At 55.4% G+C, this 25764-nt stretch overlaps 3 protein-coding genes across 4 annotated transcripts; 2 read left to right on the forward strand and 1 right to left on the reverse strand.

Annotated features, from left to right (window-relative positions):
- On the forward strand, positions 1-2312 carry NUDT8 (nudix hydrolase 8). The gene is made up of 4 exons (XM_004383891.2): positions 1-194; positions 964-1096; positions 1867-1944; positions 2034-2312. Exons 1-4 carry the CDS (start codon positions 1-3, stop codon positions 2259-2261), a joined length of 633 nt encoding a protein of 210 aa, XP_004383948.1. The 3' UTR covers positions 2262-2312.
- A 2430-nt stretch (positions 2313-4742) lies between these two features.
- On the forward strand, positions 4743-8245 carry LOC101356327 (double C2-like domain-containing protein gamma). Its single transcript, XM_004383892.1, is given in 11 exon segments — positions 4743-4989; positions 5116-5195; positions 5267-5338; positions 5532-5641; positions 5733-5895; positions 6049-6102; positions 7419-7570; positions 7684-7765; positions 7942-7954; positions 7957-8034; positions 8112-8245. Coding segments are annotated over 11 exon segments (1185 nt in total).
- Positions 8246-8801: 556 nt separating this feature from the next.
- Positions 8802-14673, reverse strand: NDUFV1 (NADH:ubiquinone oxidoreductase core subunit V1). 2 transcript variants are annotated; one of them, XM_004383650.1, is made up of 10 exons: positions 14454-14673; positions 13302-13384; positions 13059-13229; positions 12014-12197; positions 10661-10850; positions 10013-10225; positions 9682-9848; positions 9346-9427; positions 9051-9196; positions 8802-8960 (listed from the first exon to the last, which is right to left on the reverse strand). In XM_004383650.1, the coding sequence occupies exons 1-10, from the start codon at positions 14523-14525 to the stop codon at positions 8874-8876; spliced, it is 1395 nt and encodes a 464-aa protein (XP_004383707.1). In that variant the 5' UTR covers positions 14526-14673; the 3' UTR covers positions 8802-8873. The 2 variants fall into 2 exon arrangements, with proteins under 2 accessions (XP_004383707.1, XP_023593923.1); XM_023738155.1 differs by having other exon boundaries at positions 13302-13380; positions 14454-14568.
- Between the last annotated feature and the right edge of the window lie 11091 nt (positions 14674-25764).

Consider the following 25764-nt stretch of genomic DNA (forward strand, 5'->3'; position numbering starts at 1 on the left):
ATGCTGCCCGACTTCCTGTCGGCGGAGGGGGAGCGGCGCTGCCGCCGGCTGCTGGCAGGGGCCACGGCCCGATACCGCGCGCGGCCGGCGGCGGCCGCAGTGCTCGTGCCGCTGTGCTTGGTTCATGGGGCCCCGGCGCTGCTCTACACGCTGCGGTCCAGCCACCTGGCCGGGAAGCACAAGGGCGACGTCAGGTACACGACCGGGACTCCCTTCCTGCTCCAGAGATGGCAGCGGAGCCCCGGGGGCAGCAGGCACTTCAGCTTCCCTCGCCTTGGTTTTTGCCTCTGTAAAATGGGTCTGTGAGCACCCGTCCGCCTCCAGGATGCGGCGAGGAGTCAGCGATCCGTGTCCCCCCCGTCCCCACCCCCGAGCCTGGTGCCGTCGCCGCGCGTCCCTGTCACCTCGGACTGGGGACGCCTCTGAGCTGTTTCTCTCTCTACAAGGCAGGACCTCGCTCCCTGCCCTGCCCCCAGCGGGAATTGAGAGCATCCTAGAGTCAACGTCAGCACCACTGGGGCCACCGTAGGTGGCATTTGGGAGTCTGAGTTGTAGGCCTTTCTTGCCCCTATAGGACAGAGTAGAACTGCCACATAGGGTTTCCAAGGAGCGGCTGGTGGACTCGAACTGCTGACCTTTTGGTTAGCAGCCAAGCTCTTAACCACTGCGCCACCTGTGCTCCCCCCAGCTGCTAGGTCCCCATATCCCACCCTGCACTGCCCAGGACTGAGAGGGCCTCTCTATCACCCCAGTTGCTCAGGGAGGTAAACTGAACCTCCAGAGGTCGTGTGACCTGCCCACAGACTCCCTGCAAACTAGGGACAGAGGCAGACGATGCTTAGGTGGGTCACTGGCCCTTTCCCACTGCCACCACCACCACTGCAGACCCCAGAGCCCCTCACCCCTACTGCCCCTCTTCCGTGGCCCTAATGACCCAAGGACCAGCTTCCTGTGCCTGCCCAGTTTCCCAGGTGGCAAGTGTGACCCCACTGACCGGGACGTGGTGCACACGGCCCTGCGGGAGACGCTGGAGGAGGTGGGCCTGCTCGTGCCCGAGCAGCACGTGTGGGGGATCCTGCAGCCTGTGTCCGACCAGGTAAGCCCGCCAGGCGGAGGCCACTGCCCCCCTGACCCCATGCCCTGGCTTGGCCATCCGTTCCATGAGGCCTGTGCCTGCCCTGGGCTAGGAGGCGGGACCCCAGGGACAGGGAGAGGTCATGGACACCAGCACAGGTAGAGGGTGGCCTAGCACCTGCCTGGCATTCACTTGTTTCATACCTACAACAGCCCTTGGGTGCAGGTATTTCTGTCTCTCTTTGTGGCACAGTGGTTAAAGCGCTCGGCTGCTAACCAAAAGGTTGACAGTTCAAACCTACCACCTGCTCGGTGGGAAAAAGATTACAGCCTTGGAAACCCTATGGGGTAGTTCTACTCCGTCCTATAGGGTCTCTATGAGTCAGAATTCAACTTGATGGCAATGGGTTTGGTGTTTTGACAGATATGGGTACTGAGGTTCAGGTCAGTGGAGGGTCCCAGGGTGAAGGGGTGAGCCACTCAGCTTGGTGGGTGAGGGTCGGGGAAGGCCTCAGAGGGCAGGCAGGGACAGAGCTGGGGTTTGTGGGAGATCTTAGGGTAGAGAAAGGTAAGGGCAGATTTTTCTAAGGGGAGGGAACAGTCTAGAAAGGCTCAGAAGCCTGGACTGGTCCAGTGCACCGGGGGCCTGAGTCAGCTGGTGTGGGTGGAGTGAGCGCAGGGGCAAGGCTGGGTGGACATGGCCTCTGGAAGGCAAGAGGGGTCTTCTTCCAGGCTCCCCTCCCCCAGTCCCAAGGCCCCTGCCTCCCCTGACAGCCTGCCCTCCTGCCCCAGCGAAAGTTTACTGTGGTGCCCGTGCTTGCCAGCGTGGGCCCCCTGGATCCCCAGAGCCTCAGGCCCAACCGGGAGGAGGTGAGCATGGGGACACTGGGAGTCGGGCTGTCCCAGTGGGTGGCAGCAGCCCACTCGCTGTCCACCCTCCCTCTGCCTCCTGCCCACAGGTGGACGAGGTGTTTGCACTGCCCCTGGCCCACCTGCTGCAGGCGCAGAATCAGGGCTATACCCACTTCTGCCAGCGTGATCACTCCCAGTACACACTGCCTGTCTTCCTGCACGGGCCACACCGCATCTGGGGGCTCACGGCTATCATCACTGAATTCACCCTACAGCTGCTGGCACCGGGCACCTACCAGCCTTGCCTGGCCGGCTTTCGGTTGCCCAGGAGCTGAGGACCTGGCTCCAGCAGTCCCCGCGTCTGCCCAGCCAGGTCGGTTGCACTCCAGGACTGAATAAAGAGCCGTCACCAACTCTGTGGTTCCTGCTTCTTCTGTAGCGGGGCCGTGATCCTGGGCAGAACACGCTGGACAGCTGGCCTCCTGCCTGGGGCCTCCACTCAGTCGCACTGTTACCCACGGCAGGGGCCATTTACTGAGTGCTGTGTGCCAGGTACAGGTGTCACTTCTCTCATTTCACCCTCCCAGCAGCCCTGTGACACGGGGCCCACATTGCCCCCACCTGACTCAGGGAGGACGGATATCTTGCCCGAGGCCGCCCCAAGCTGGGATTTGAACTGCGTCTCTGGCTCCAGAGCCCAAATTCCCAGCTGCTGCACTGTCGGCCTCTGGGCCTCGCTGCCCCTGTACCGGGGGCTCCAGATGAGTGAGGTGAACCCACCACCCTGTGTTGTATTGTAGAGCTCCAATACATCGAGCCCCTACCTTGTCCCAGGTGCTGAGCTGGAGACACATCTGAGAACCAGCCAGATGCTGCCCTGTTTGGGGTGGGGGGAGATGCTCACAGCCTGGTGAGACCTTGGACCACGCATTGGTATGATTACACATTGTCCATTATACACAGATAATAGTGTGATTACACATCAGTTATGTAGACCAGGGTTCTGTGAGTTGAGGGGGTAGGTGGTCCAACTTGAACATGGTGGTCTGGGCAATATCAGCCATGACTAGTGATAGAAAACACCCACTAACTGACTGCAAAAGGAATGCAAAAAAAAAAAAAAACCCATTGCCATCGAGTCAATTCCGACTCATAGCGACCCTATAGGACAGAATAGAACTGCCCCATAGAGTTTCCAAGGTGGATCTGAACGGCCAACTTTTGGGTTAGCAGCCAAGCTCAACCACTGCACCACCAGGGTGCCGTGAAAGGAATGGTGGTTACAAAATTCAGAGATAAAGCAGCTTCAGGCGTGGCTAGACCCAGAAGCTCAGGGTCTCCCCTTCCCTTGTGCTCTCCACTGTGCTGGCCTCACGCTAAGGGGATCATCTCTACTCCAGAAGGGTGAGAGGTGAGGAGGGGGCACAGCTCTAGGATGACGTGGCACCAGCTTCCCATCACCAGAAAACAGCTTGTTTGCTGGCCAGTCTAACCCACAATTGCCTTGGGTCATTGAGCCCTCCTGTGAGTCCATTAGGAGGGCCGCTGGATTTGGGATACATTATCGACAGGACAGGGACGTACATTGATTGACAGGGATGGAGGCACTGCCCAGGCCTGGGAAGGGGGGTGAAACTCCCTGGATTGCGTAGAAACCAGGTGTGGCCCCCAAAGGCCAATTAGGGGGTGAGAATGGGGAAGGGATGTTGGGCAGGTAAGACCAGCCAAGGAAGCCTACAGGGCGTGACCTTGAGACTGAAGATGAGCAGGAGTGGGCCAGGTCAGAGGGCAGGGAGTATCGTCAACGAAGGAGCAGCAGCGTTGGTACAAGGCTTGATATCTTCAAGGAACCCAAGCAAAGCACTGGAGATGGTGGGGGAGGAAGGCTGCAGAGGTGCGCAGGGCTCCAGCCACGCAAGGGCCACTGAGCCGGCCACAGGGACAAGCCACAGAGAGGGTTTTATTCCAAGCCGGGGGGCGGGGGGAACGGGGGGTGGAGGTGAAGTGATCTGATTCACCATTTTAAAAGCTTGATCTGGCTACTGCTCAGGGGATAGCCTGCGGTGGCCCTCCTCCTCCCTTCCCCTCCCCTTCGCCTCCCCTCCTTTTCCCCTCCCCTCTCATTTCCCTACGCCCCGCCCCTCCTCCCTACAGCCCCGCCCCTCCTTCCCTTGCACCCCTTCCAGACTTCCTTCCTCCTTCTATATTCCCTTTCCCTCCTCCACACCCTCCCCTCCCGTTGTCCCTCACGCCCCATTTGTCACCTCTGGCCCTCCAGCCTCCAGGGCCACATGATGGTGGTAAAAATAACTCCCTTTGACAGAATATGTGAAGGGGGGCGTGTGAATCCAGGCAGGGAAGCTGAGCCCCAGCACTAGGGGGCAACCCTTAGAGGGAAGGCAGGGAGGCGCCGCATCCTCTGGGCTTCGATGCGCGCCTCCCCCCTCGCCCCCCCACCGTGGGCTCCTGGAGGCCCCGTTGATCACACTCTTGCTCACACGGGTCACCTCATCGCGGACTCTGCCGCCCAAGCACACATTCAGTACCTGCCGCGAACCGAGCCAAGTGGAGGCGGCTCGCAGGGCGGTGAGTGATCCAGCTGGCCTGACCGCCCCGCCACCAGACGCCCCCAGGCCCTGTCCACAGGCTGGAGCGCCCCCACTTCGTCCCCAGTCCTGTGCCGCCGTGAGCCCGCGCTCTATCTGCAGGTCCTGGCACCCTCGGGGATGCCCTGTCTTCCTGTCCCGGCGGCCGGGTCCCTTCCCCCGGTGCCCCGCCCTCAGGGGTCCCTCTGAGCTGCCTATGTCCGCGCCCCCATGGCGGGTTCGGCGGCGGCCGGCCGGCGGCGGCCGCAGAGCGTCAGCATGCAGGAACACACGGCCATCGACGTGAGCCCGGGCCCCATCTGGCCCATCCGCCTCATCTCCGACTACTTCCCGCACTTCTACCGCTTCGCCCAGCCCACCCTGCGTGCCCCTGGCCCGCGGCCCGCCGCCCCCACCACGCACCCTGCACCCCAGCCACAAGCCGACCTGGAGCCCCAGGGCGACTCGGACGACAGCAGCGAGTGCGGGTGGGGATAAGGGCACACCCCTGGGCCAGTCCAGCCAGGGTGCGCCTATCTGGCCTGGTGGGTGGAGAGGGCGCTGGGAGCCAGGTGGGGCTCACCTGCCTGCCACCTGCCCTCAGCTGGCCTGGGCACCCTCGAGTTCACGCTGCTTTTCGACGCGGACAACAGCTCCCTGCACTGCACGGCCCACTGTGCCAAGGTGAGGCTGGCTCCGGGTCCCTGGGCCACTGGCCTGCCCACCAGCCTGCCCACACCGCTGTCTGTTCCCAGGGCCTCAAGCCACCAGCCTCAGGCTCCGTGGACACCTACGTTAAGGCCAATCTGCTGCCGGGTGCCAGCAAGGTGAGGGCAGGACCCAGACCCCCATCGCTGCCCTCAGCCACACACCCAGTCCAGGGCACCACCTGGACACCAAGCACTGAGTCCCCCATTGCTGCGATGTGCGAGTGGGGCCCTATCAGGGAGGCCGGGTGGGGCGGGCCAGGGTGGGTCCCTGGGGTCCTAAGAAATCCCGACCTGCACCCCTGGCCCCCAGGCTAGCCAGCTGCGCACACACACAGTGCGTGGTACGCGGGGGCCTATCTGGGAGGAGACCCTCACCTACCACGGCTTCACCCGCCAGGATGCCAAGCACAAGACCCTGCGGTGAGGACCTGGGTGGGCCACGGAGGGGGGGCAGGGACCACGGTGGCAGTGGAGCCAGTGGAGGGCGGGGCGGGGGAGGGGCCTTGCCTAGCCAGGTCTGACCCGGCGGCCACCAGGCTGTGTGTGAGGACCCATGACTGCAGCGTTGGCGGTGCCGGCGGGCGCCCCCCCTAGGGGAACTGCAGGTGCCCCTGAGGAAGCTGGTGCCCAACTGTGCGCGGAGCTTCGACGTCTGTCTGGAGAAGCGAAGGCTGGTGAGTGGGGCCGGGGTGCCTAGGAAAGGGGTCGCACACTGGCTGGCAAGCAGGGCCGGGACTTTTATGGTGGGGGGAGCCGGAGTCAGGATGAGCAGGGAGGGGAGCGTGGGCAGTGTCTCACCAAGGTGACCAGGCTCTCTGCTCTTTCAGACCAAGGGGCCCAAGAGCCTGGACACAGCCCGCGGCATGTCCCTGTATGACGAGGTGGGCCGAACAGCTGGGCTGAGTAGGCCTGGGGGAGGCTGGGTGGGGTGGGCAGGCCTGGGGGAGCCAGAGTACTGGGGGCTGAGCTGAAGTGGGCCAGGCAGGGCCAGGGCCAGGCCCAGGCAGGCTTCAGGGAGCTTGAGTCCATCTTTCTCACAGGCCCCATGAACACCCAGAGCCCTGGAGACCAACTGGGCCTGGAACATGTGGCTAGGTGAGAGTGACTCCCCCCAAGGGAGCAAGGGACACTGGCGCAACTAACTGAGCCCGCAGGGGGCAGAGCTCAGGATCATCTGAGCATAGACGCAGGCAGCCTTGGGCGCAGGGGCTGAAACCGGTGGTGTCTGTCCCTCCCGAAAGGGGAGGGCTGGACAAATGGACAAGGTCAAGGACAGGAGGGGCTCCCCGGCAGCTGGGTCTGCCCTGGGGTCAGTGTGGCCGCCATTTCTGGGCTGGCAGTTCAAGACAAGCCCTTGTCTGGGGGCAGTGGGGGTGAGTTCAGGGCCTGCTGCAGTCCCATCAGAGATTAGAAACCTGGCAAGACCCCCTGTGGCCAGGCCGGGAGAAGCACCTGCAAGGCTGAAGCCAGGGCCCTGCACATCCACCTCTGAACAAAGGGCCTGGTGCCGCCGCCCCCTAGTGGAGCCACAAGTTGCTGCAGCCACCGCTTAGTCAAGCCCAGGCAGGGTGCGCCCCCACTGAGGTGGGGCAGTGGACACGTTGAGTACCCCGTGACACCCACTTCTGGCCCGAGACCCCACGCAGCACCCTGGCCCATGGCAGGTGCTCATGGAACACTCCTCCTTTATCAAGAACTGTGAGCAAGTAGCCAGGCTCTCTGCAAACCGACTTCTACTTTAGATGTAGAGAAGGGGTTCGTCCCCCCAGGTCGGGGGAGCACCAGGGGCCAGGGTGTGGCAAAGGACACTCCGAGCCAGGTCCCCACGGTGGAGGGGGCAAAGTGGTGGGTGCGTAGTGGAAGTGACCTGGGGATGCTGGGCGGAGAGCAGCCTCTCCACCTGGTTCCTGTGACTCGGGGCTCGCCCTGCAGGACCCCCCGCGCTCAGGGGGAGGCCGCTTAGAAGCTCCTGGCATGTTCCTGGCACTCAGAGACCATCAGTCCCCACACCCCTCTGGCCCCAGAGGCACAGCTGACCCCAAAACTCCCTACGGGCAGCGGGCCAGTGACTGCCTTTGCAAACTGAATCACGAAACACAACCACTGTCCCGATGTCTCTGCAGTCAGTATTTCACACCGGGGTCCCGGATGGGTGGGTGGTGGCCGGGCTGGAGGGGCTGACCTAAGCTCCCTGCAGGAGGAGACGGAGGCGGCTGGGGAGGAACGGGTCCGCATCCTGCTGTCACTCTGCTACAGCTCCCCGCGGGGCGGCCTGCTGGTGGGCGTGCTGCGCTGCGCCCACCTCGCCCCCGTGGACGCCAAAGGCTACTCAGACCCTTTCGTCCACCTGTGAGTATGAGCGTGGGGAGCAGGTGGGCAGAAAGGGCAAGGGGGGTTCCTCACAGCCTCTCGGGCTCACCTCTCCAGGGCCCCACCTGACCTGACCCCATCCTCCCGATCAGTTTTCTGCATCCAAAGGCGGGGAAGAAATCGAAGTACAAGACCAGGGTTCGGAAGAAGACCCTGAACCCCGAGTACAATGAGGTCAGCCCAGGCAGGAGGGGAAGCAGTCCTGGCTGCTGAGGGGTAGGGGATGGGTCAGTGCCCCACCTGTCAGCGCAGGTCCCAGCTACCCCTGGCACAGACCTGCAGAGCCACTCCCCTGCCTGGCCGGTTCCTGAAGCTGGGAAGGCCCTGAGCCTCTGCCCCTTTCCCTGCAGGAATTCTTCTACGCAGCCCCCGGGAGGAGCTGGCTCAGAAAACACTGCTGCTGTCGGTCTGGGACTACAACCCAGGCACGGCCAACGACTTCATTGGTGAGTGGGGGGTTGGGGCAGGGGTGAGAGGTCCAGTGGGCTCCAGGCTGGCTCCCGACCCCTGCCCCCCACACTTGGCGGGGTGCAGCTGAGCAGCCGTGCCAGTGGGGAACATCTGTGGCACTGGCGCGAATGCCTGAGCCGCAATGACCGCCAGCTGGAGCTGTGGCACCCGCTGGACGGCGCGCCCCTCCAGCTCAGTGACTAGCTCGGTCCTAGGCCTGACCCCGCTCACTGCCCCACCCCCATAACTGACCATCCCTGTCTCCACGGAACCAGGAGGAGCCTGGGGCTGCCGTACCCGCCTTCCCACCCCTCTGACCCACCGTGCCCAGCCCCTGGTCAGAAGAGTGTTTCCTTTCTCCCCTCCTCTGAAACTCACCCCACCACCCACCCACAAAGCAAAAATAAACATCTGCTCCAAGCCAGACCAAACAGAACCTGTCCTTTCTATGCCAGGGGACAACCTCACAGGGAACACTGGGTCCCACCCTGCCCCACCCTGAGGCCTGTGCTGGCCAGACCCGGGTCTGCACCTCAGGCCACAGTGATGGGGAGGGGAGTCCCCAGGCACAGCCCTCCCGAGGCCCCCGTTTCCTGCACTGAGTGGTGGTGCTCGGCATGGCCTAGGGCAGACACACGGACGCAAGGGATTCACTCGTGACCTTGACTGACCTATCCTTCCCCGGCTTCAGTCCCACCCAGGAGAAGACCCACAGGGCGGCAGGGAGGACAAAGCCAGAGACGCTGCAACAGGAGAGAGCCAGCACTTGCTTTACTGTCAGGACCCAACAGATGGACACAGGGTGCCAGGACAGGGCGGCAGGCGGGCAGGCTCAGAAGGCAGCTTGCCGGGCCTGGTGCTGCTGGGCAAACCGCTGCATCCGCTCCTCGAGCTCAGGCCGGAAGTGTCGGATCAGGCCCTGGGGGAGGGGGCACCGTGTGAGGCCGCTCCCGAAATCCAGCCCCCCCGGCTCTCCCGCCCCCGTGCCAACCAGCCCGGCAGCAGGTACCTGCACAGGCCAGGCGGCCCCGTCCCCCAGGGCGCAGATGGTGTGGCCCTCGATCTGCTTGCTGATCTCCCACAGGGAGTCGATCTCGGCTGGCCGGGCGTCGCCCTTCACAAAGCGTGCCATCACCTTGTTCATCCAGTCCACGCCTGCAGCCGAGGCAAGAGGGGCGTGCGGGGGTGGGGCTAAGAGAAGCCCCCCGGCAGGCTGAGAGGCAGCAGCTGTTGGTTCAGGGCTCAGAGCCCCGACCAGGGCCAAGGGGGGGACAAAGGGAAGGCCCCGCTGGCACAGTGCTCACCCTCGCGGCACGGCGTGCACTGGCCACAGCTCTCGTGCTTGTAGAACTCAATGAGGCGGGCGATGGCTTTCACAATGTCCGTCTGCGGTGACAAGGGGCAGTGAACAGGCGCCCAAGACCAGGGAGGAGCCTGAATCCGGTCCCCCAGCAGCACCCCCTCCCCAGATCCCAGATCCCGCCAGGCAGTCCAGCATTCTCTGCCTCCTCCATGCTCCCCGGACATCCTGCAACAGCACAGCCGCCACTGGAACACCCAGGGTTTTCAGAGAAGCCCAGGGAAGGGACAGCAGCCAGGGAGACGTGAGGCAGGGCCAGGCAGGCACGGGCGAGGCTTACCGAGCGGTCCATGACGATGACTGCGGCCGTGCCCAGGCCCGTCTGCGCCTGCACCAGCGCATCGAAGTCCATCAGCACCGTCTCACACACAGACTTGGGGATCAGGGGGGTGGACGAGCCGCCGGGGATCACAGCCAGGAGGTTGTCCCAGCCACCCGTGACACCCCCTGGGGCCCCGGTCGGCCCCCAAAAGGACAGATGGTCACTGCTAAGGCCAGCACACGGCCCAGCCTAAGCCAGGACCAGGCTTCTGTCAGCCCCTGGTCCTTAGCCCCGCACCCAGCTCTCTTCAGGGACGCCCTCCCCACCACCTGCCAGGCCCAGGCCTCACCAGCGTGCCTCTCAATCAGCTCCTTCAGCGGCACAGACATCTCCTCCTCCACCGTGCAAGGGTGGTTGACATGGCCGGAGATATTGAAGAGTTTGGTGCCCGAGTTGCGCTCACGCCCAAAGCTGGCAAACCAGGCACCCCCACGGCGGCAGATAGTGGGGGACACGGCCACCGTCTCCACATTGGCAACAGTGGTAGGGCAGCCGAACACTCCTACAGGGAAATGGGGAGACCGGCTGGGCTGGGGGTGGGGCAGGGCCCACGCCCCTGCCAGGAACCCCTGCCCTTTCTTCCCCTCATCATTTTTGTCCCCAGCTGGGCCCCAAGCCCCAGCAGGAACTGTATCTGCCTTGTTCACCACCATACCCCAGCTCCCAGAGCACGCGCTGTGGAGGCAGAGCCAGAGACGAGCTCGCCCGGTTGGAGGGGGTTTGAGGGTCTGCCGTGGGGGCTGAGACAGGATGAGGACTGTAGGGGGCACTGAGGGAGCCTGTAGTTATGTTATCACAGATGCCCTGCCCTTGGCATCATACCCCCAGCCCAGAAGGCACTCAGAAATGCCACAATGGTCCGGTGGGGGCCTGAAGCCAGATCCCAAATTCCACAGGAACGGTGGAGATGAGGCCCCAGGGTCAGGGCGGGCCTCACCCACGTCAGCAGGGAAGGGCGGCTTCAGCCGGGGCTTGCCCTGCTTGCCCTCAATGGACTCGATGAGCGCCGTCTCCTCCCCGCAGATGTAGGCCCCAGCCCCACGCACCACAAACACGTCAAAATCATAGTTGGAGCCACAGGCGTTCTTGCCAATCAGACCAGCCTCGTAGGCCTCTCGGATGGCCACCTGTTGGAGAGGGGTGTGAGGACACTGGCCCTGAGCGCCCAGGAAACTGTGGGGTTGGTGGGGGAGTACAGGCCCTGAGAGCCCAGGAAACTGTGTGTGCTGGGCAGGGGTAGTACAGGCCCTGAGCACCTGGGAAACTATGTGGGGGGAGGGTTATGTACAGACAGGCCCCGAGCACCTGGGACACTGTGCATATTTAGGGGTCCAGGGGTGGTATAGGCCCTGAGCACCCATCACCAAGCCCAGGGCCAAAGCTCCCTCTGGGCAGGAGCAGGAGACGCTCGGGAAGCCTGCAATTTCACAACATGCGTGTCACCTCTGTAACAGCACAACTTAACAAATTATCAAAATATATGATTCTAAAGAGAAAGAATTTAAGAAAATAACCAACATTTTCAACAAGTAGTTAAACAAGTGGTTTCTCTAGGTAGGGGATCTGTGGGGAATTTTTTCTTCTTTTTCTGTGGTTTTCTTTCTTTCTCTATGAGCACACACTAGGTCCACAGTTGGGGAAAAAACCCTAAGGTTTACTTTTTGATACTTGATAATAATAATACCACCACTTACATAGTGCTGGCGGTACAGTGGTTAAGAGCTCGGCTGCTAACCAAAAGGTGAGCAGTTCGAGTCCACCCGCTGCTCCTTGGAAACCCTATGGGGCAGTTCTACTCTGTCCTATAGGGTCACTACGGGTGTTTTTCGGTTTGTTTGTTTTACCTTGTGCCACTATGTGCCAGATACTGTTCTAGCTGCCAGTCCTGCACCCCCTACTGCTCAGGGCCTAACAGAAAGGGGTGGGACTCTGGCCCTGGACCAGTACCCACAGGTGTCACCAAGCTAAGAATCACTGAATAAACCCTGACCCTTCTGCAGGCAAGACGCCCAAGTGTGAGTTCCCCAGCCTACTCCACGAGTCCGCTGATAATTTCAGGGTCCTTGAAGACCTCCCAACTTGAGGCTCTGGAGCATTCAGGACAAGCCCAGAGGTGGTGGCTTTGGGGGCCAGTTCCCCTCACAATGCACGGTGGTGTGCTCACTGCTCTCCCAGTCCCACCTCTGACAGACCAGGCGCTAAACTCTAAGAGTAACTGTGTCGGCTGAGTGGGGGTGGGTGTGAACACCTAGCACCCTTCTCCTCCGTCGAGGCCCTGCCCCCTGCCCACCTGCAGATTGGAGGCCTCATTGTAGAATTCGCCTCGGATGTAGATGTAGGCAGCACGGGCGCCCATGGCCCGGCCCCCCACCAGGCAGCCTTCCACTAGCTTGTGGGGATCGTGGCGCATGATCTCTCGGTCCTTGCAGGTGCCCGGCTCCCCTTCGTCCGCATTCACCACCAGGTACTTGGGCCTGTGGGGTCAGCAGGTCAGCCAGGCTACAGGCTCACAAGGGCTGGGCCCTCAACCCCACGCCATCCTCACTCCATCCAGTGAAGCCTCAAAGATGTCGCTCCAATGGCCCATCCCTCTACTTCTCCTAACATGTTCATGAGGTCTCTGCTTGCTCACCACCAATGACAGGGAGCTCACTGCCTATTCCATCTATGGACAGCTATAATCACAGGAAAGGTCTTTCTTCTGCTCAGTCCCAATCTCTCTCCCTGTACTTTCCTCTGAGAGCCCAAATTCTGCTCTTGGTCACAGAGAGCCTTCCTCAACCTCCACCACATCTCTGGGCCCAAAGGAGGTAAAGTAATGTCACAAAACATTATGTGTATTAACTGCTTAACAAGAAACTAATTTGCTCTGTAAACCTTCATCTAAAGCACACCAAAACAAAATTTAAAAAAAAAAAAAAGGAGTTGAAGTAACTGACATTTATGATTTGCTTCCTGTGTACAGGCCAATGTGCAGGCCAAACGCTGCATGAACGATTACCTCTTCAATCCATGCACAATACTGTTATGCCCATTTACAAAAAGAAAACTGACATTCAAAAAGACCAGACTGCCCAAGGCTATACGATTAGAAAGCAGAGCTAGGATTTGAACAACTAAGTCTACCTGAGTCAAAATCCTGTGTGGATTCTGCTACACCTTACATCTCCACTGAGTAAGACTAGAGAAAACTGTAATTCCCATCCACTTAAACCCCTGGAACAGTTTCCCACCTCAATCACTCTTAGTTTCTAAGGAAACAGTCCAAAGGCCCAGACAAGCCCCTGCCACCCCCAGGACTCTCCTGCAACCCCACCTCTGCCTCCCCCACACACCTGCCATCTGAGGGCTTGTTCATGAAGCTCCATTTGAGGCCAGTGGGGAAGCCAGCGCCTCCACGGCCTCGCAAGCCCGACGTCTTGATCTCACCCAGGATCCAGTCGGGCCCCTTCAGCAGGATCTCCTTCGTCTTGTACCAGTCACCTCGACTCTGGGCGCCTTTCAGCCTGGACAGAGCAGGGAGGGCAGTGAAGAGGGGCCCTGCCTCAGAACGCACCAGGCTAAGAGCACTCGCTCACCTCCAGTCATGGCGGCCATACAGGTTGGTGAAGATCCGGTCTTCATCCTTCAGGGAGCCAAATGAGGTTTTCTTGGGCGCTGTCTGGGGAGACAGAGAGTCAGGAGGCCAGCAAAGTTCCGGCGCCATGAGGGGCCAGGCCAGTAGTTACATTCTTGGGTCTCCCTGCTTAGGAGAGGCTGGGTTGGGGGAGGGCAGGGACCTAAGCCTCCAAATTCTTCCTACCATCATAGCTACCACCAGCACACAGGAAGTACTTCTTGTCGACCAGGAGCTGGGCTAAGCATTTTACAACCAAACCCCCACTGCATCCTTCTAACAATCTTGAGATAGGAATGATTTTTTCCAGCTTACAGAAGAGAAAACAGAATCTCAGAGGAAGAAGAACTTAAAGATCACACAGACAAAAGCAGCAGAGGGAATCTGGGCCCAGGCACACCTGTGGCCAAAGCCCACTCCTGAGCCATGGCACCAAACTGCCTCCCTGAGCCCACGGTAATGTCACATCCATTTACGTGTCTGGCTGTCCTCCGCGGCCACAAACTTGGTTAGATCAGGGGCCTTATCTTACTAACCCTGCAGAAATGGCAAAATGTGTTTGCTGATGGAAGAGAAGCACCTCACTGTGATGGAACACGAAGGTGATGGAGGGGGACCCACTTGGGATAAAACTGAGGAGAGGTGGGGACTGGAATTCCATGTGACTCAGTGGACTGCGACACAGCTGAGGACTAAGGGAACCTGACTTCAAGCCTCCCATTCCCCTAAAAGCACTTCTCAGACGCTACAGGGAGCAGAGCACTGGAAGGGGCATCAGGGGGTGCATATCACTTTCCAAAGCTGTTTTCTGCATCTGTAAAATGGGGCAACGACGTGTGGCAAGGAAGGAATGAGACAAGGCGTCCTGCAAACTTTCCGCTACGCCGCGGGGCTGTTAAATACGGGAAGCCAGAAGGCCTGGGGGAGCGGAAGGAGTCAGCCTCCCGTTAAGACCCTTCTACAACCAGGCTGCAGCGGCAACCTTCTGCCGGGCCTGAGGACATGAGGAGGGTTCTCCAGCAGGCTCTACAGACCCACGGGACGGCTCGCGCAGAGGCGCGGCATCGAATCTCGGTCCGCGAACACCCCTGGCCCGAGCCAGGCCGGGCCTCACCGTGTCGCCGCTGAAACGCACGGACACCCGCGCGGGGAGCGACCCGCCGAGCAGCCGCCGTGCCGCCAACATCACGGAGGCTAGCCCCGTCACCTCCCGCTGTCACCTTCACGTCTCTGGGCCTGAGAAGCCGGCGCGAAGGAGACGCGAGGGGGCGTACAGGAAGAACGTCACACGCCTCGGCGCCGCCGGCGCACCCATACGTCCCTGCGCCTCTCCAGTCCCGCCCCCGGCCCCGCCTCCTGAGGCAGGGAGGGCGGAGAGGTCGGAAGGGGTCTGTTGGCGTTGTGGCTTCTGGGAGATGTAGTGCCGCCGGCCTCCGTCCCGCCTTCCTACTTCTGCTGGCGGTACCTGGTGCCTGCTCAGTTGCTCCCCAGCTCAGCACCTTAGTGTTCCTCTCCCGGGCCCCAGCCTTTCAAACCTCTAGTGAAAAACCTCGCATGTCGCCTTCTGCTGGGTCCTGTCGTTTTCCACTTTCTACAGGTTCGGCATTTAGTGAGCACGAGTGTGCGTGGGGAGGACCCTCACCGCCGCGTTGCAATTGTTCTGACCCAGCCGGCGTCGTCCCAGACTGTTAGCTTCCCCCGGGCGGAGCCTGGACTCATCTCTATGCTCAGGGGAGGATTATTCATTAGCTCAGCTGAGCCGGGGCTACCCCAGAGGCAGCAGGAAGTTGTTCGGAGGTCTTCCTGGAGGAGGCTGGTTTGCCGAGTGCGAGGCTGGGGAAAGGCTGAGAGGATGGAGATGGTCATTGGCGGCACGTCCTCTTGTGGGCGCTGCTGAGCGCTCCCAACCATTCCCTCCTCGGCCTTTTGTCAATAGAGTTCAGCGCTTGGCGCTCCTTCCTGCTCAAAATCCTCAAGTGCCCCCTTGTGCCGTAGGAATCAGGCCCAGGCCTGGATTTTAAGGGCTCCCGCAGCTTGCTTACCCCATCACGCCCAGGCTACTGCCATGACCCCAGGACCTCTTCCTGCCTCTGGAGCTTTAGGGTGTTTGTGTGGCAGTCCCCTTACGGGGGGCTCTCTTGATCTGGGGAGGTCCTCTGTCTCTTGCTTTCTCACGAAGTCCTGGAAGCCTGGTTAACTGTTTTTTCAGTTCTCTGGAAGTCCCTGGCTCTGCGACCCACCCTGGTCCCGTGATAAAAGCGTCCTTGTTGCTCTTCTCTTTCCAGCTCAGTTTTCCACCCCTCAGGGGAAGGCACCTCTGCTCTCTTCTCTCGTGCAGTAACCATCCTTTCTTATCTCTCTAGAAATGCGCTCTTTTGCACCTATTTTCCAATTTTACTGTAGTAAAATTTACCTACTTTACTTCTTTGCGCCTCATATACTCCCCACAGTAGCCCTGGGCATTCTTAACTCCGTTTTATACATGAAAACACTTCGAGGCTCACAGTGGTTTGGTGCCTGTCCGTGGGCACGAAGCTGCTGAGTGGCAGGGCTGGTCCTGAGCTCCGGCCTTGCCTCCTTCCCAGAGTGTCCACACACAGGAACACTGGTGTGGCTGTGGGAGGTCCGTGGTGTTTCCAAGAGGGGCTCCGAGAGTGTCCACACCTTATCTACGGGCTCAGAGGAGTAGGACAATACCAGGCCCAGAGCCCAGGAGCTTCGGCGCCTAGCCCTAGGCCCCCTCTCCTAGGTAGGAAAAGAGATCGCCCAGGCAGAGTTGGGGGTTACACAGCTAATCCGGGGCTCACACCTAAGCCCATGGATCCCTCCCTCTGGGACGGGAGAAGCGGGGGCAGGATGGATTCCTTCCTCATCCGTCTCCCTGGGGAAAAGGCAGCCTGGGGGTGCTGGAGCAGAGACGGCTGGGCATGGGAGGATGGGAAGGGGAGAAGGAGGGGCAGGAGTTCCTGTTCACCCAGGGCCAAGTGCAAGTCCTGGACCAAGTGTGTGCCATGTGTTGCGTCGTAGGAATGATGGGCCCATTTTCAGGTGAGGACAGAGTGTATCAGAGATGTGAGTGGCCTGCCACAGATGTCACAGCAGCCAGAACTCAGCCTTGGGGCTCCTGATCCTAGATACCCTCCAGCGTCCCCTCCCAGGAAGCCCCCCTGCGTGGTGTCAAAGGCCCTGGCTCTCAGCTCTTCCTCCAGAACTGTCCCCCTCTGTGCTCCTGTCGGGGCATCTGCCTCCCTCACCAGCCTGGAGTTTTGCGCAGCCTCTGTACTCAATTCCTAAGGTTGCTATAATAAAATACCACAAACTGAATGTCTTGTAAGAACAGAATTTTGTTGTCTCAGAGTTTTGGGGGCTTGGAGTTCGAATTCAGAGAGGCAGCAGGGCCGTGCTCTCTCTTTCCGCTCTGGGGGGGAGATCTTTCTGTCTGTTCCAGCTTCATGCAACTCCAGGTGTATGCTGGTGTTCCTTGGCTTGTATATTCTCCTGGCTGACTTCCCCCTGTATGTCTTTCTCTGTCTGTTCTCTTTTATAAGGACACCACTCAGATTGGATTAGGATCCACCATACTCTGGAATGACCTCATGTTGACTGATAACATCTTCAAAGACCCTATTTCCAAACAAGGTCACTGTCACAAGTATAGAGGTTAGGACTTCAACTTATTTTTGGAGGGACACATTAACCCACAACAGCCTCCTTGGGGTCTCCCAGCCTCCCGTCTTGCCCCCTCCACTCCTTCTCTACACCATGGAACCAGAGGGATTGTGGTAAATCTCAGATCTGTTTTGCCCCTCCTCTACCTAGAGCCCTTTGTGGTTCCCCCTGCGCTCAGGGCATAGCCCAGGCCCTTGACCTGGCAGTCGAGGTCCTGCACAACTGGTGACCTGCCCAGCTCGAGCTGAGTGGCTCTTCCCATGGAAACTGGGTTTGCGCCAGAGGCTCTGCCCTCCTCCCGCCTCTGTCTGCTGAGAGCCTACCCCCAGGGGTGCATATCCCATAGGCGAGGGAAGCATCTGTAGTGAACCAATGTCGCATTTTTTCACCACATCAAAGATTCTGCTTCTAGGTATGGCTGGCATCTCTCTCCCAACCCCACAGCACCTTCTTACAGAATCAAAGCCTCTTTTCAACGTTACAGTCCCTGACAGGGATGGATTACCCAGTAAACAAGGTAAGCACGGGCTTACTTGTGAAACCCATGTGAAATTGCTCGCTATAGATTAGTAAATAAGCACAAGTAAACACATGCTTACTTTACTTCTTGGGTAATCCACCCTGCCTACTCCTCCTTAGGAGCCCTTTCCATGCCACCTTCCCCAGGAGGCCTTCTCTAACTGCCCTACGCACATTTCTTAAGCAACCATTGTCACAGGCCCCATGTGACTAAGGTATGACAGAATCGTCTCTCTTCTCCGACCCCGAAAACAGAGCTTCTCAAAAACCAAAAGCAAAACCCGTGGCCGTCGCGTCTATTCCAACTCACGGCGACCCCCTATGTTACAGAGTAGAACTGCTCCATAGGGTTTTCTTGGCTGTCGTCTTTACAGAAGCAGATCACCAGGCCTTTCTTCCACAGCACCGCTGGGTGGGTTCAAACCCCCAACCTTTTGTTTAGTAGTTGAGCGCAAACCATTTGAGCCACCCAGTGAGCTTGTCAAGGGAGACGCCTGTTTGATATTATGATCTAATTTTATATTTGGAAAATAAAAAAGTTCAATGTTTTTCTTTTGTTGGGAATTTAAGAAATACAAAAAAGCGAAAAGAAAGTAATAATTCTTAACTTTCATCGCCCTGACTTAATTCCCATGATCATTTTGGACTATTGGTTTCCACTCCATTTCCTACAAAATTTTAAAGCATTTCACAGTAGAATATGAATACTCTGATCCTTAAAAATGTAGACCTTTGCAGAACAGGCTGAAGATCCTCCCTACTGCGCCAAATGCTGTTGAGTATGGTATTATTTTCCAATCCTTTTTAGAAATACCTTTATGTGTATACAGACTTACTCACAGAAAAATATGAGTCTGTGGTGCTTTTTATTTGCAGTAACAGGACCATGTTGTAACATGATTCTTCACCTTCCTTTGTTTCATCGGACACTATGTGGTTGAGATTAGTCCATGTTGATACAAATCGATTTAGAGACAGGATTACCTACAGGTGACCCCAGAGCTTCAGGGTTAAGGGCCTGGATTCAAAATCCTGCTTCCACCACTTACCACCTGTTATGGATTGAATTGTGACCCGCAAAAAGCTATGTTTTTAGTCATATATACTCCCATACCTGTGAATGTGACCTTGTTTGGAAATAGGGTCTTTGAAGATGCTGTTTAGTTAACATGAGGTCATACCAGAGTGTTGTGGGTCCTCATCTCACCTGAGTGCGGTCCTTATAAGAGAGAAGAGACAAAGAGACACAGAGGGAAGATCGTCGAGTGAAGAGGGAGGCAGAGATTGAGTGATTTACAAGCCAAGGAATGCGGAGGATCACCAGCCGTCACCAGAAGCTAGGAGAGAGGCATGGGACAGATTTCTCCCTCTGAGCCCTCGGTAGGAATCAACACGGCTGACACCCTGATCTTGTACTCCTGGCCTCCAGAACTGTGAGACAATACATTTCTGTTCTTACAAGCAACTCACTTTGTGGTACTTGTGTGGCAGTCCTAGGAGACTCACGCACCACCTTTGTAAAGTGCTCAGAGCAGTGTCTGACGCCCAGCAAACCCCAAAGAATGTTTAACTAAGCACGCTGGGTGTGATAGATTTGGAGAGGACCCACGTCTTTGTAATGCTGAGTCTTCCCTCGCAGGTTGGTCAATAAACCTTGTGGAAATCGACACAGAACCCTCGAGGAAAGAATAAACAAAGGCTATTTGTTCAGAGCTAGTTGTAGCAAGGAAGTCAGTCACCACTGTTTGCGTTTGGCAGAGACCCAGAGGCAGGCAGGAGAGGGGGCAAGATTTAAGAGGAAAAGGGAAGGCTTCAGGTGTGCCCTCACTGAAGGCTGTTGGTACAGGGAGCTGGAGGCAGGCTAACTGGAAGCAAGGCATCCTGTGTGATTGGTTGCCAGTTGCTATCTAGCCGACTCCAACTCATAGCGACCCCACGTGTTTCAGAGTAGAACTACACTCCACAGAGTTTTCAATGAGTGTGACCTTTCAGAAGTAGATCGCTGGGACTTTCTCTCCAGGCGCCTCTGGGTGGATTTAAAGCTCCAACTTTTCCCGAGTGCTTAACCATTTGTGATACCCAGGGACTCTCATGTGATTGGTTAAGGAAACATATTTGGCTTTCTCTGATTGGTCCTAAGTTGGAAGAATGGACAAAACTTAATGAAACTGTTAGTTGTTAATCAAGTCTTGGCCACTTTGGGCCTATTGTTACCGAGATTTTTGTTTGGCTCTGTGGACTGGGAGCTGTGGATAGTGATTTTAACACCCTGACTGGGATGCTGCTGGTTGTGGGTCAGAGTTTTATTTTTATATGTGGTCTGGCTATATATAAAGCTTTCAGCAGAGCTTTCAGACTAAGACAGACTAGGAAGAAAGGCCTGGCAATCTACTTCCAAAAATCAGCCAATGAAAACCCTATGAATCACAGCAATCTATTGTCTGGTAGAGTGCTGGAGGATGAGCTCCTTAAGTTGGGAGGCACTCAAAATACATAGTGGCCACAACACTGGACTTGTCTCAGGCTGGGTTCTCCAGAGGAGCAAAACCAGTGAAGTGTATGTATGTAAATATATATAGAGAGATTTATCTCAAGGAAATGGCTCATGCAGTTGTGGAGGCTGGCAAGTCCCAAATCCGTAGGTCAACTGTCAGGCTGGAGGCTCCTCCTGACTCACGTGGTTGCAGGGGCTGACAAACCCCCAACTGGCAGTTCAGGTGGAAGGCTGCTGGCTCACAGGGTTGCAGGAGTTGGTGAATCCCAAGATCTGCAGGTTAGGTGGTAGGCTGCTGGTTCAGAGGGTCGCGAGACCTGGAGAATCCCAAGATCTGAAGGTCAGAAGGCAAGCTGGGGTATTGCCTGGGGCGCCGCCTGAGGCAGATGCCTCTCGAGCCATTGCTGAATGTCCCCAGGACCCACTCCCACAACCCATTTTTCTTCTAGACTATAACTAAAGATGGGGTAAGATAGATGCCAAGACACATGGAGATCTCCAAGGAACCAGAAAGCAGACGCTGCAGAGACAAGGACCTTCTGCCAGACCCAACAGAGAAAGACTTTCCCCAGAACCCACACTCTGAATTCAGACTTCTAGCCTCCTAAACTGTGAGATAATAAACTTCTGTTTGTTAAAGCCACCTATGGGTGATATTTCTGTTATAGCAGCACCAGATAACTCAGACAGAATCAAACATGCCAATGATAACAAAGACGGCTCGGGATCTGGCAACGTTTGGGGGTGTTGTACGTAGGGTCGCCAAGAGTCATGGCGGGGCTGACGTGAGGGCTACTAACAACAATAATTAGTAGTACCTGCTCGTGAAAATAAAATTCTAGGCAAATAGACTGCAGAAGAGAACGTTTGCTGCAAGCGCAAAAGGCAATAAGATGCTAAACAATAGCCCCTTAAAACCGTTTTAGGTAAAGCTGTTGACTGGAAACACCGAGGAGCGGAAACAGTCCTTGGCGTCCCCTGTTGCCTTCTCCATATGTCTCCTTCCCCATTCAATCAAAGGCATTTTTCATGACACCCACTGCATTCTGGGAAATGTACCTTTACCCTCCAAATGGCTTGCTTATAAACCATGTGTGTTGGTAGTTCTGGGTAATAAAACGTGAATGGGCCCATCTGGTTTGGGTGGGGCGTGCTTGGTTGCCCACGGGAACCTTGGAAACGTGCTTCTCCTAGTGTCAAGCGTAAAGGTAAAATAAGGTGAGGACTCCAGCGTATTCCTTACCTTAAAACCATGCAGGCGTACGTGTGTCTAATTACTGTCATGGCAACCAGTAAGTGTGAGGTTTGCTGGGGCTTTTATAGAGGCCTTGATTATGTTAAGGAAGCTCCCTTCTGTGAGCACAGTTTTATCATGAAAACCAAAAAAAAAAAAAAACAATGACAACAAACTCGGAGCCACTAAGTTGATTTTGACTCATGGCAACCTCATGTATGTCAGAGTAGAACTGTGCTCCATACCCTACAGGGTTTTCAATGGCTGATCTTTCAAAAGTATACCGCCAGGCCTTTCTTCTGAGGTGCCTCTGGGTGGATTTGCTAACCTTTCGGTTAGTTGTTGAGTGCTTAACCTTTGCACCACCCGGGACTCCTGTATCATGAAGTGAAACTGAATTTCATTTAATGCTTTTCCTACATCTATTAAGATGATCCTGTTGATTTTCTTCTTAATCTGTCATTAATTATATCAGTTGCTTTTCTACTTTGTCATTTGTTCTAGCCTTGACCTTTTAAAGGAGGGCTGGCAGAGCCACGTAGCTATGAGCACAGACTGAAGCTAGTCTGGACTAAATCGTGGGTTCTACCACTTACCTGCTGTGTGGCATCGGGCAAGTTCCTTGACCTTTCTGTGTCTCATGGGTCACTGTGATGATTAAATGTTTTAATTTCTGTAAAGCCCTTTGAGCAGGGCCAGGCACATCAAGTAGTTTGTAAATGTTGGCTTGTCTTATTTTTATTAGTCCAGGGGTAAATGCCTTTGATCATGATGTAATGTTCTTGTATTGTACTGCTGGATTTGTTTTGCTAATGTTTTGTTTAGTTTTTACCTTAATACTCATAAGTGAGGTTGGACTATAGTTTTATTTTCCCTGGGGGATCTTACTCAGTGTTGGTTTCAAGGTGGTGCTAGCCACTTAAAATGTGGTGGGCCACTGTCCACCTTTTTCTTATATTTAGAAGAGTTTGCTGAGGATAAAAATGATCTATTTCCTAAAGCGTGACTAGAACTCTACAAAACCATCTGGAGTTAAGGCCTCTGTTTGGGGGCGATCTGATCATTGTTTCAGTTTATATTTATAGTTCTCTATTTCCTTGAGCTGTTTTGGGTCATCTTGTATATGGGGTCTCTATGAACATTTGTAGAACATTTTCTTGATGAATTGCTCCTTTTTCTAATTTGAAATATTCCTCTGTGTCTCTTTTAATGATTTTGCCTTGAAGTCTATGTTCTCTGAAATTAATATTGCTGCATAAGCTTTCTTTTTATTAGTATTCGGTAAATCTTTTTATGTCTCTTTAGTTTAAATCTTATTCTTGTTTTAGGAGTGTCTCTTGTAAACAGCATCCTATTAAATTTTATTTTAATCCAACCAGAGTGTCTGTCTTTTAAAAAGAGAGTTTGACCCGTTTACATTTATTGTTATCACTACTGAGACTTATATCTGCTATGTTGTATTATTTCTCTTTGTTTCCTCTTTCTTTTCCTGTCTTCTGTTGAATTAGTCAAATTTTCTTTGTTCTATTGCCTTCTCCCCTACTATTGGTTTTGAAGTTATACACTTTATTTCTATCTTTAGTTGTTTTAGTCATCTAGTGCTGCTCTAACAGAAATACAACAAGTGGACGGCTTTAACAGAGAGAAGTTTATTTTCTCACAGTCTAGTAGGCTACAAGTCCAAATTTAGGGCATCAACTCCAGGGGAAGGCTTTCTCTGTCAGCTCTGGAGGAAGGTCCTTGTCGTCAACCTTCCCGTGGACTAGGAGTTTCTCCGTGCACGAACCCCAGGTCCAAAGGACGCTCTCTGCTCCCGGCACTGCTTTCTTGGTGGTATGAGGTCCACCCAATTCTCTGCTTGCTTCCCTTTCCTTTTATCTCTTGTAAGATAAAAGGTGGTGCAGGCCACACCCCAGGGAAACTCTCTTTACATTGGATCAGGGACGTGACCTTAGTAAGTGTGTTACAATCCCACCCTAATCCCCTTTAACATAAAATTACAATCACAAAATGGAAGACAACTACACAATAATGGGAATCAAGGCGTAGCCAAATTGATACACACATTTTTTGGGGGGAACATAACTCAATCCATGACATTAGGGATTACCCTTAAAATTATAACCGTCATTACTAAACTTCTTCGTCCAGCAAAATCCAGTTAATATCTCTATTCTCTTGCTGAATATGAAAACAAAACAAAAGAACAGAGTATACGGTTTCCCTCTGCACTTTACACTCTCCCAAGTTCCGCACTGCTATTGTCCATGTTAATCCATTCATGACCTGGCAGGGCATTTCCGGTCCCTGCTTCATGCTAGTGGTGGGGACGTGGCCTTCAGCCACGGATGGCCTCTCGGTTTTGCTCTCCAGCCCTGGGCCCTGATCAAGCCCTGTGTTCAGCCTGGCTGCATTCCTGCTTCCTGGCTGGGACACAAGCCTTCCTCTCCCATCCATAGCTGTCAGTTTCTTCCCATTTCTTTCCTTCAAAACCAAATCCATTGCCATCGAGTCAATTTCAACTCATGGTGACTCCATGTGTGTCAGACTAGAACTGTGCTCCATAGGGCTTTTGTAAAAACGACGTGGCGGGGGCATCTGACCTCCTCTAATTTCACAAGGGTGAAGGAGAAAGAATCAAGATCAACAGCCCAAGGATGATTTCTATGAGGAGGTGGCCAGACCTCTACCCTCCAACATTACCAGTTCTGACACCAGCCGTCCCTCCCACAGCGCTCTCTGCTTCTCTGATGGGTTTGATAATTCGTTGCAATGGCCACTTAGAGCTCACAGACCATACTCAGAGTTATGGGGTTTATTCGGGAAGTAACAGGTTACAATTCAGGATCAGGAATGACTCAGGATACAGTTCTTTCAGGACAGCCTCTTCTCAGCCATGGCTGTAGGCAGGCCTCTCTCTGGCCCTCAGCCCCTTGGCTTTTGGTCTCTCAGCACTTCGACCCCTTGGGCCTCTTGAGCTGGCCTCTGCGCTGCTCAGGCAAGTGTTGCAAAACTCTTTGTTGTTGTTGGGTTGTTAGGTACCATCAAGTTGGTTCCGACTCAGAGTGACCCTATGGACAACAGAACGAAACACTGTCCCGTCCTGCGCCATACTGACAATTGTTGCTATGCTAGAGCCCATTGTTGCAGCCACTGTGTCAACCCATCTCGTTGAGAGTCTTCCTCTTTTTCACTGACGCTCTACTTTACCAAGCATGATGTCCTTCTCTAGGGACTGATCCCTCCTAATAACATGTCCAAAGTACATGAGATGAGACGTAGTCTTGCCATTCTTGCATCTAAGGAGCATTCTGGTTATACTACTTCCAAGACAGATTTGTTCATTCTTTTGGCAGTCTGTGGTAAATTGAATATTCTTCGCCAACACCACAATTCAAAGGCATTGATTTTTCTTTGATCTTCCTTATTCAATCAATGACAAACTGACAGACATGTGGGTGACAAAACTCTTTAGCTCCGCTAATAAATGTCCAGGGGCACCCAGCTCCGCCAGCCAGTAAGCCTTCTGCTGGAAGGCACTCAGCTCCCTTGCTCCATAGCTCAGTACACCCACTGTAACCACCTTGCTCTATGGGCCAAGAAGCCCACTGCACCATCTCACGCGTCTCCTGGTTCTGCTGCGGATTCTCTGCCTCTGCTTCTCACTGTCTTGAGCTGTCTCCAGTGTTACAGCTGTCACCTTCTCTGCTTTCTGGGTCTCTGAGGTTCTCAGTGCAGGGACCCTGGGCCCAAAGGACATGCTCTCCTCCCATCTCATCTTGGTGGTAGTGAGTGAGGCCCTCCCTTTCCGTCTCTGGGATGGCTCATTTTAAGCCTAGTGGGATGGTAAAACTGACAAATCCCCTCGTTAGGGTTCTGTCTTAGTCATCTAGTGCTGCTCTAATAGAAAAACCACAAGTGGATGGCTTTAACAGATAGGAATTTATTCTCTCACAGTCTAGGAGACTAGAAGTCCAAATTCGGGGTGCCAGCTCTGGGGGAAGGCTTTCTCTCTCTGTGGGTTTGAGGTAAGGTCCTTGTCAAGGATCTTTCCCTGGTCTAGGTGCTTCTCAGTGCAGGGACCCCGGGTCCAAAGGACATGCTCTGCTCTTGGTGTTACTTTCTTGGTGGCATGAGGTCCCTCTCCTCTCTGCTCAGTTCTCTTTAAAATCTCAAAAGAGACTGACTCACATACAACATAATCCTGTAGACTGAGTCCTGCCTCATGAACATAACTGCCTCTAATCTTGCCTCATTAACAACATAAAAAACCCCTTTGCACTGAGTCAGTTCCGACTCATAGTGACCCTATAGGACAGAGTAGAACTGCCCCATAGGGTTTCCAAGGAGTGCCTGGTGGATTTGAACTACCAACCTTTTGGTTAGCAGCCGAACTCTTAACCACTGTGCCACCAGGGCTTCCCATTACAATCATAGAGGTAGAAGTTACAACACATAGGATAAGTACATCAGATCTCAAAGTGGTGGACAACCACACAAGACTGGGAA

Source organism: Trichechus manatus, unplaced genomic scaffold, assembly GCF_000243295.1.
Source record: "Trichechus manatus latirostris isolate Lorelei unplaced genomic scaffold, TriManLat1.0 scaffold00113, whole genome shotgun sequence".
NCBI lineage: Eukaryota > Metazoa > Chordata > Mammalia > Sirenia > Trichechidae > Trichechus > Trichechus manatus.